General features: G+C 46.3%; 1 protein-coding gene across 1 annotated transcript; it reads right to left on the bottom strand.

Annotated features, from left to right (window-relative positions):
- Nucleotides 1–458: 458 nt before the first annotated feature.
- LOC130387418 (phosphatidylinositol 3-kinase regulatory subunit gamma-like) lies at nt 459–6,581 on the bottom strand. Its single transcript, XM_056596476.1, has 10 exons — nt 6,250–6,581; nt 4,441–4,552; nt 4,228–4,326; nt 3,882–4,062; nt 3,654–3,779; nt 3,388–3,530; nt 3,092–3,268; nt 2,812–2,886; nt 2,522–2,692; nt 459–2,215 (listed from the first exon to the last, which is right to left on the bottom strand). Exons 1-10 carry the CDS (start codon nt 6,302–6,304, stop codon nt 1,888–1,890), a joined length of 1,467 nt encoding a protein of 488 aa, XP_056452451.1. The 5' UTR covers nt 6,305–6,581; the 3' UTR covers nt 459–1,887.
- Between the last annotated feature and the right edge of the window lie 3,917 nt (nt 6,582–10,498).

The raw sequence follows: 10,498 nt of genomic DNA, 5'->3' as shown, positions 1-10,498 counted from the left end.
CTTTTTGGGCGTGTTTGAGGTGTTAAGCTGTGTCACATAAATTTAACTAAATTACATTTTTAATACACCTGGCACTGGCCCCCATATCAATGTAAGAAGAAAGCAAGAACAAAACAAGGCTTCCAGCATCTAAATCTGCTCAATGTGCCGTCAGCTTTCTCTTCCATCTGCTCGTCTGTCCCCAGGTGCCCCTAGTTAGCTGGTGGAGCTGACTATTGGCAGTACAATGGCTCGCAGATGGTCGATCTGGGATAACCAATCATTATCTCAATTGTATAAATAGTCCCTGCTACGTCACAAACAGACATTTGCCCCTGGAGCCATCAAACTGGGACTGAACTATACATAATGGTTCAGGTTGGAAAACTTAAAATACAAAAATCCCTCTTATGGCAGGATTATGGTAGTGATATGCACTTGGTGGTAGCTTAATAAATGCGTGATGAGATCTTAAAGAATGAGACAACACAGTGAGTTAAGTTGACAAAACCCCTGTCAGTTTATTGTCTTCAGCGAGAAAAGGGTCAGAAACACATATCGCCTGGCTTCTCCCCACGAGGACTTCTCAATGCTCCAGTCGAGAGATTAGTTTTCTTTTCTTCTTTCTTCACCGTGAGGCTACAGCCTCCATCGAGAGACGAGCTTCCCAAAAAAACAAGTCGAACAGTTTCTTCTCACAGGCGAGCTTTTGTCCTCCAAAAATGTCCCCAGTTCAACATGGATTCTGTTCCCCTTAAGCTATGTGGGCTGCACGTCATGAAAACACATTCATCGATCCTTGCAATGCCACAGTTCAAGTAATGGAGGCGGGATCGCGTCCGCACCTCTGTCCAATTACACAAGCCACCAGGAGGTCAAATCACACCGATTGCCACCGAAAGAGAGAGTGCATTTTTTTTGTGGCAAATGCTAGCCTCTCATGAACAGCTTTACCTTCACCATCATCATCGTCATCATTACACTGCAACAATAGAAATACTGTTGGATTGCACTTTAGTCAAGCTTTTTATCTTCTGTGGCGTGTATAGAAAATATAGATATAGAATACAAAAAGCTTATACTTCTTTGAGTAACAGAATATAACATACAGTACTTCAGATTATGATTTGTTCAGCACATCAGCGCGTGTACTCCCACGACCCCTCCCTAAACTAATGTCACTCTTTAACAGGGATGTAGGTTGTTCACTAATAAGTGCTTTGGTCAATGGATATAACATTGAGTAGATGCTTTTACAATGGTATAGTACAGGATATTAATGCTACATAACTATCCATCGTTCGAAAAAAGAAAATTCAAATGAAAGAAAATTCAAGATGCACCATAATTATATATTCACGTGTGGCTTTTACCCCAAAACAATTTGGTCCAATTGACCTATGTGACAATAATCCCCCTTAATACAGCACCATTTTAAAACTATAACAAACCCACAAAGTAGCAACTTAATATGTCAATTGCACACTGTTCTTATTCCACCCAATTCAAAAAGGGCAAGGTATCTTCACCACATCTGTTTTGTAATAATTTGAAGCCATCAGAAGGTCTAGCAACTCATCCTTAACAACCCAATCTCAAAGATGTCCGAACACTAATATATGAAGTACAAAACGAAAAAAAACATTATAAAAAAAAAAAAAGAAAGGAAAATAAACAGGTTAGAAAAAAAGAAAACGGAAAAACCAAAACGTTTTTAAAACTGACATTCAAGTTCCGGTCCCACTTCAATCTGTGAACAGCCAATCACCCGTCCCGCTGTCATCGCTCTAGTGCAAATCTCACGTCCTTCCTCTCAGCGAACAATGCACCTCGTCTCCCCGGGATACAGTAAACATGTCCTTTAGTATAATCATCACCGTGGTCCTCCCCCCCGCCGCCGCCGGGCCGCTACATCTCGGGCGCGGCCAGCGGCAGGGCCAGCGTGTGTTTGGGAGTCAGTAAGAGTTTGTGTGACTCCTCTGTGTTGGCGTGATCGTCCACCGCCATGGTCACGGTGGTCGGCGCGGGCAGCGAGGGCAGCGAGGGCAGCGAGGGCGAGGAGGCGTGCACCGGGTGCGTCAGCCGGACATCCAGGGCGTCGTTGTGTTGTGCGAGCGAGTTGAGGCGGTAGTGCAGCACGACGTCCCTGAGCGAGCAGTGGACGTCGTAGGGCTCGGCGAAGCCGTAGCCGTGGGGTGTACTGTAGATCATGCAGTGCTTCACCTCCTCGTTCACACTGGAGGGAGGGAGGGAGGAAGGAAGATGAGCGAAGTGGAAGAGGAAACCTTCAGCTTTCCCTTTCAAATGTTCTACCTGAGCATGTGATAGGGCTGTTGTAAAACATCAGATATTATTTTTCTCTGACGCATCTGGGGCTCGAACTGGCAACCCAAGGATTGGAAGGCGAGCACTGTAACAGTCGAGCCGACTTAATGCAGCCCGTTGGGTTGGATGGTTATAGCCTGTTTGAGGTCGTTTTGTTCGTCAGCCCCGCTACATATATTATCATGAAGTTGGGATATTTTAGGAGTGAGATACTCACACAACGGAGCACGCGTAGCATCCCTGTTTGCTGCTCTCGCGGATCAGGAAGGTTCCGGAAGCCTTGCCTTGGAGCATCTCCTCTGCCTGCGTTCTGCTCATCTCGCCAACAAACCAGCTGGTCTCGTCCTGGTGAGGCAGGGACCCCCCGTCCCCTTTCAACACGTACGTACTGGGAGGAGAGAGGAGACGTAACCAATGAGGCATGGCGGAGAATTGCGGCGGAAAACTTTTATTTGGACGTTTATAGCCTAATGTCCTGGTACCGGATTTCTGGAGAGGTTCACTTACTCGTCAAGGCTGTTGCTCTGTATCCCCAACCAGGTATTAATCCTTTTCTGGCGGACTCCTTTGTGATTCAACCAACTGTCAAAAAATAGAGGTAAGATAAGGTCAGTGGAAAAAAGGGTCACGACTCGAGGAACAATCTCCAAAGGAGCCCTTCCTCTTGATCATGTTTTATGAATGCGCTCCGTTCAATCACCACGAGTGCTAGAAGCAGGAGGCGGTGTCAGACCGTGCTCCACACCTCCGCCACGACTTCCTGAGACACCAGAGATTTACTACTCACTTGAGATATTGGTCTCTGATGTTGCGGAGCTGGATGAGGTCTGGCCTCAGGCCGTTGATCCTCCTGTCGGTCTCCCGGTAGTCTTCCACCTGCGTCCTCAGGTCGTCCTCCAGGTGCACCTTGCTGTCGTAGATCTCCACCAATCGGTGCTTGAGCTTCTCGTAGTTGATCAGGAAGCTAATCGCAAAGGATGAGGAAAGTAAACACTGTGAGGTTCGGGGCCAGCATTTCTCCACGGACGACAGTAGATCGCAAATTAAATAACAATCACGGAAGCTGCTATTTCTTTTTTTTACCTCTCCAGGTCCTTCTCGTCTCCTTCCAACTGGCTGTTGCGTTCAAACTCCTCGCCGTAACGCTCCTGTTCCCGGCACTGCTCCTGGAAGATCATCATGGTCTCGTTGAAGGCCTCGATCGCTGTTCTCTTCATCTGGATCTCCTGCCATGGGTCACATCGTTCGTCAACCAAATGGGCACATTTTGGAGAGCTTTCAGCCATTGACCTAGCATGCTGGCAGGAACAGCTGAAGAGTGAAGCGCTGTACCACAATCACCGATGTACCTGTGAGGTCTTGGTGAACGCTTCATAGAGACGGTCGAACTCTTTAGATTTCTCTTGGTACTGGCAGTGATACTCCTTGAGTTTCCTTCCGGCGACGTCAACGCTGTCCTCCTTCGCTAGCTGGTCCTTAGAAGATAGGAATAGTAACGATGAATACATTGAAAAGCACAACAACAAAGGGAACGGCTCTGAGAGGTGGGGGGTGCGGCGGCCGGGCGGTCAGCTGACCTGCTGGAGGCGCGAGACAGCGTGCGTGAGCGTCAGGTCCAGCATGGCGTTGTACTCCACCAGCGGGTGGTTCTGGTAGTGCCAGATGAGCTCCACCACCGAGCCAAAGGTCAGCGGGTCGGAGAAACCGTACTTCCCATCGCGGTGGTGGATCTTTATCAGCTTGTTGTGGCCGTCCTTCCTGGGACAGGCCAGTCAATAAGATGAAATGAGATCAATGCAAACAAAGAGTGCGTACAGGCTGTACCGTGTGTGTGTGTGTGTGTGTGTGTGTGTGTGTGTGTGTGTGTGTGTGTGTGTGTGTGTGTGTGTGTCAGTTTATATTTTATTTTTAAGTTGGGCTCACCTCAAGGTTAGCGTGAATTCTCCTTGAATCTTTGTCGAGGCGTCCCGGACCATAAAGGACCCATCGGGGCTGTCGCGTAGCATCTCGTTCACCTCGTCCCTGAGAAGAAGAGAACGACGATCACGATCCAATCAACCGAGCCGAGAGCCCAGAAGTTAGGAAGAGGCGGTCGGCGCGTGAACGAGTCGAAACCGGTCGGGTGGTCAGACTAACCTGGTGATGTCACCCCAGTACCACTCGGCGTCGGCCAGGGGGTGCTCTGGGGGGGGGGAGCCGTTGTTGTTCATGGTGGAGGGCGCAGGCTTGGTGGCCCGGGGGGGCAGAGCTGAGGAGCCAGGAGGAGGAGAGGAAGGAACGGGAAAGATTTAGACCACAGTCTCGGCGAAAGCGCTCCGAAATTGAAATACATTGATCCGTTTGCATGAGTTAGATTATGCAAACATGACCCCTGCCATTGTGTGGATGCTCTGTGGATACAAAAGCAGGTGTGTTTGTGTGTGTGTGTGTGTGTGTGTGTGTGTGTGTGTGTGTGTGTGTGTGTGTGTGTGTGTGTGTGTGTGTGTGTGTGTGTGTGTGTGTGTGTGTGTGTGTGTGTGTGTGTGTGTGTGTCCATGATTGCCCGTTGTGGATTACACTATTTGCTTTCCTTACCACCCTGCTGATTGTAGCAAGCAGTTTGACAAGACATGTCACAATCTCTAGAGATGCCTGTTGGAAACATGCCCAGGCATGTTTCCAACAGGCATTACTGCCCACAAAATGTCAATTAAGTGTCTGTATCATTGTAAAGAATTAATAACTTACTAAATACTGTGTAATTGACTATTATGTTCCATTTTGGCTCTTCCTCACCATTTGACATTTAAAACGTCAAATATGCATTTTCAGTAGGGCTAGTAGTTACACATTCATAAAACCTTTTCACACCACACAAGTGCTTGGAAGTCTTTTTTTCTCAGTTAACTCTAAAAGAGCAATATTTTTCCTCGAACAGGCTGACCGTTTTCCAGAAAATGAAAGGACAAACCGCATCAAGGAGGTGAACGGCGATATATTTCACTGCAGGACAAAAGTGCCTTTCATAGAGCAGCCCGAGAACCACCGGAGAGAAGAAAATGTGGGTTTCTCGCTCCATCCGCTCTATGCTTTTTATGACCCTTAAAATAAACAAAAGGCAGGTGCAACAGCACGAAGGAGGTACTGAACTAAAGCCAGAGTCCTCCACTCAGCAGAATTCCTTCTGCTCTCCTACCCCCATCCCCCTCCGAAAATTAAAGTCTCAGAAAATCCACAAAGAAAAAAACTCAAGCATTATTCAATATCGAGAAGTTATCTGATAGGCGAAAATAGTCAATTCCATTAATATGAAATGAATATCGGCTGTCCAATCGACAGTTGTCAATCACCATTGTGATTGTCACAACGAAGTCTATAAAAGAATATCACTGGGATCGTTTTTTGCGATTCATCTAGTATGTTTTTTGTCTTCACACAAGGGAAATGTTACAATATGCTAAATGTCACAGTAAGTCATGAGACAAGCTGTCTAGTCTAGTTGCCAGTAGCCTACTTTCAAAGCGCATTCAAATTATCCACGGTCGGCTGCAGCAGAGAACAAAGCACTCGTTTCATGCGGCATTTATTAATGCACCTTCCACAGCTTGGTCCACATAAAGCAACTTGTAGATGACTCGGAATGTTTGAAGAGGCTTCATAAAAAAGGCAGAAATGTTATACAATTGCCACAAGTTTTTCAGATCCGACGGGACAAAGAAAAGAGCCAGCACTGCGCCTGACGAAAGGGTATTACGTAATCGGCAAGTGAATTGCTCTTTGCATGCCCGGGCAATGCCACTAGGGAACGCAGCGATGAGTACCAGCTTTATAACGTTTTGAACCTATTACTGCATATTAGTTAATTGACAGCTTTGTCACATTAATAACATGATAGCCAAAGAGCATTTGCACAGAAAGAAATATGTGTCCTCTTTGAGCTATTGTAAATAGCAGGCATAACCTTACCTGGAGGTGCTTGATCCATTTCGATGTAGAATACACCTCCAAGAGAAATAACCATTCCGTTATCAGAGATTATTCCGCGTTGTTCTCACGTTTCGCCAAAAAATGTATTTTGTCGAACGTCCAAGTCAGGGTACTTTTGTAAAAATCGTAGACGCCACGAACTTGGGAGCCATACGCATCGTCGGCAAGAATGGACGTCGTTCCAAATCCAAACCCCACACGGTTTCTTTAAACATTTAAACTATTGTTCATAACGAGTTGCAGAAGAAATTATACATTTCGTGCCGTGTCTTCTGGTGCTACGCGCGGCACTGCTCGCTCCTACCTCATCTCGGAACTGAAGTGACTTTAAAGGGCTGTACCAACGTCGTCTTGGGATGGTCCAAAATACCTGCTCTAGAGGGGGGGGTTACATTTGCGTATTTTACGAACTATTGCCATACATATCAATGAATGGTCCAACATATGATCGTATGAACATTAATAAATAATGTTTTTTTAATAATTAAAACGATATAAAGAGTTGATAAACGATTTAGATGCAAGTATAACACGCATCTCCACCATAATGCAATGGTACGTTCACTGGCGTTTCATTCAACTCCGTTCAGCAGCTATGAAGCTGCTGAACTATTTCATTTGCATGAATGAAGAAATCGGGGCCCAAATAATGATACGTTACAACAACATCAACATCAACAACAACAACAATACGAAGAATAGTAATAATAATTATAAGAATAGTAATAATAATAAGAAGAATAATTATAACAATATCCTGTCCCCTAATGAATTTACTATCAATATGTGCCCTGTGTTGTGGAATACAGGTTCTGGCTTTGTGCTGAGAATCACTCTGCTAATCTATCCCCTTTTTTTATATTTTTCTTTGGTTATGAATAGGTTACAATAAAATGACGTCATGCAGTTTTGCATGGTCTGAGGTGAAGCGCTCGTGCTCTGTGGTGTGACAGGGAAGCATCTCGCCGAGCTTGTTCAACATGTTCTGCAGCAACAACGGCTGCCCGGGTCGCCCCTTCCTCGGATCATTTACAGCTGTATGATCTTCGTAATGTCGCACTGTGTGGGTCAATAGCAGTGCTGTAGTACGTAGGGCGTACAACGTTATGTTTTTTTTCTGTGTAGTGGTGACACGCCAAAAAATAAATGGAATAATTAAGGAGTCGTTTAAGCCTACGGTTGTTATTTGGGTGTTGTACGTGCGTTGTTGTTTGTTCCATTTGCGTAGGACTAGTGACATCGTCGATGTATTAACGTTACTCGAAATCGCTATTCGCAGATTGGTGTTTGTTCGCTCGGCTTGCCAGAGCGACGTTATGCTGTAATGTCACCAGCCCGAGTCCTTGTGCACACCAGCTGAAGTTTAGGGAAGGAGGGAGGGGGAGAGAGAGTGAAACACGGCCTTTATGTCCACCTCCGATCGCCCTTTGTGGATGACCAGACGAAACCTCTCTGACCCGAAGAGGAAAACCCCAGATACCGGCCTCGGCTATGTTGCACTACTGTTTCAGTAAAGACGACGCGCTCCTCCTGCCACCTGTTTGCTGCCATGAAAATATTGAAACTACAAGCACGACTTGAATATGGCGCTTATTATTACATGCGTGGGCCACAGTGACATGGTCTCCCTTGTTAACACTTGGATACAGTCATATACTATATATCTTGGAACACATCTCTAGTGTTTGGAAGTATGTGTATACGCTAGAACTGGGACAAAGAGATCGGTATATCTTTCTATTAATCTCCATAAGAATATGTGCCTGTTTATCATCTTTATTTATAGAAAAGCTTAAATCTTCCGACAACACAAATGTATAGTGTAATAGTGACTGAGGCATAACGAGTTAAGTTCAAGTTTCAGTTACACGGAGAGAACAATACTACGTAACATTCGTTACGTTGTATTAAATATAATATTGAATTATATTATATTACCAATTATAAATTACATTTTACTACCACATTGACACTAATTGGATTAGCCTATTAATAAACCTAATACAAAAGGATGAGACTGCTAATTAAAATCACTGGAAAGTAAAAAATAGACTACTAAATTGCATTACCCCATGTCCAATCATATCTATCAATCAGAATCCACATGCACGGTTGATTCTATTTACTATTGAGGCCTTTCAGGTGACACTTCACCCAGAGCCTGGAGGATGCATGCCAACGCTCGGGGTTGGACCCAGCAACCCAAGCCCTGCCCGGGCCAACAGATCACCTGTTGGTCTGGAGGCCGTCCTGTGGGGGGGCCGTGTGGGGGGGGCGGGTTGGGCAGGCCCAGGCAGCCCGCCCCGTGCTACGGCTCTTCGCGTTGCATCGCAGTATGCCAGCATGCTGCTTGTTTGTTTTTATGTGTGTGTGTGTGTGTGTGTGTGTGTGTGTGTGTGTGTGTGTGTGTGTGTGTGTGTGTGTGTGTGTGTGTGTGTGCGTGTGCGTGTGCGTGCGCGTGGGTGTGGGTGCGTGTGCGTGTCTGTACGATGCCATGCCTGCACCCCTCCTCTCTCTCTCTGGTTGCTACACGTCTGGGCATGTCATGGGCTACTGCCCAAACTACCCCCCCCTCTCCCCTCCCCCCTCCCCCCTCTCCCCCTCACCCCACACCCACAGAGTCAGAATGTACCCTCTTGACTTCTGGGTATATGACCCTGTGACCCCTTGCAACACTTTTACAAGCCCCCCTCCCTGCCCTCAGCCAGCAGACGGTGTGGGGGGGGTTGAAGGGTTGCGGGGGTTCAGATGACTGTCTTGGGTGCGGGGGTGCGGGGGTGCAGGCTGGGGCACGGTGAGGCCCCATGTGGCCGTCTCTGGTTCGGTGGCAGAGCTGTCTGTCTGTCTGGAGCATTCCGACTATTCAAGTCCCAGCACTCTGTCTGTGTGTTTGTGGTTCAGAGTGTGTGTGTCAGTCTGTGTGTGTGTGTCAGTCTGTGTGTGTGTCAGTCTGTGTGTGTGTCAGTCTGTGTGTGTGTCAGTCTGTGTGTGTGTCAGTCTGTGTGTGTGTCAGTCTGTGTGTGTGTGTACGTTTGTTTGTGTTTATATTATATTAATATATATATGTGTGTGTGTGTGCCTATCTTTATGTATGAATGTGTGCTTGGGAGTTTGTGTTTATGTGTGCGTGTGTGTGCTAATGTTTTGCGTGCATGCATTTGTGTTAATGTTCTTATGAGTGTGTGCATGTGTGTGTGTGTGTGTGTGTGTGTGTGTGTGTGCTCGATGAACATGTACCCGGGTGTGTCTGGTAGCCAGTAGTGTGCCTGGGTCGACCTACTGGGTCAACCTGCTCAGTGCAGCCCTGATAGGATCACGGGGGCTGATCACAGGATTAGCAGGAGGCTGATGTCGCCCGGCCCTCGAGCTGCGGGCACGCTGCTGGGGGGGCTTTCAGACACACACAGATGTTCTCTCGGAGCTAAATGCAGAGCATATTCCAACTGTGTTCCTTCACACAGATACGGTTTCAGGCTCAGCCAATGGTTGTAATCAATGTGAGCGGACCACTGGAGATCTGGCGTCCCACCCAGCTACAGATCGTGGTAACTGTCGAACCAGTGCGGCAAATCAAAGCGGACAACTTATCAAAGCTCTGCGCTAATGATCAAAGCACAAGAGTCACTGTCAAACTGCGGTAGTAACATATACAACTAACGTCATAACCTTTTCTATCAATTTTACTAACTTCTAAAACTACTCTGGCAACTTTCAAACTAGGGTAGTTACATATCCAACTACCGTAGCATCTATTCACATCACCTTAGTAACCTTTCAAACGACTGTATTCACTTTCAAACTACTAATAAATCATTCTTCATTATGAATAGATACACAACATCTATGTGCATTTTCTATAACTTTGTTCCACTTCTTAGTTTCATGACACCCAACCATCAACATTTCACCCATTGAAGGAGCAATCTCTGGCCTGTTGAAAGTAAATAGATGGAGACGGTCTCTATTGTGTCAAGGAAACAGAGCTTTATCAGCTGTGTGCATATTTCATGTAAAAGAACATACTGTATATACATATTTATATACATTTATTATTAAAGGAAATCTGTGTTCTTTTGGTTTATCCTTCAGTCCAAGACTCAACAAAGGAGCTGTGGTGTTGGGAACAAGTTGACTTCTCCATGGTCTGAATGTTAATGCAATGTGAGGAGGAGGAGGAGGGGGGGGGAGGAGGAGTGGAGGGGGGGAGGGGTGGGGAGGCGGAGGAGGA

Source organism: Gadus chalcogrammus, chromosome 8 (assembly GCF_026213295.1).
Source record: "Gadus chalcogrammus isolate NIFS_2021 chromosome 8, NIFS_Gcha_1.0, whole genome shotgun sequence".
Lineage (NCBI taxonomy): Eukaryota > Metazoa > Chordata > Actinopteri > Gadiformes > Gadidae > Gadus > Gadus chalcogrammus.
This window is presented reverse-complemented; position numbering and strand designations above follow the sequence as displayed.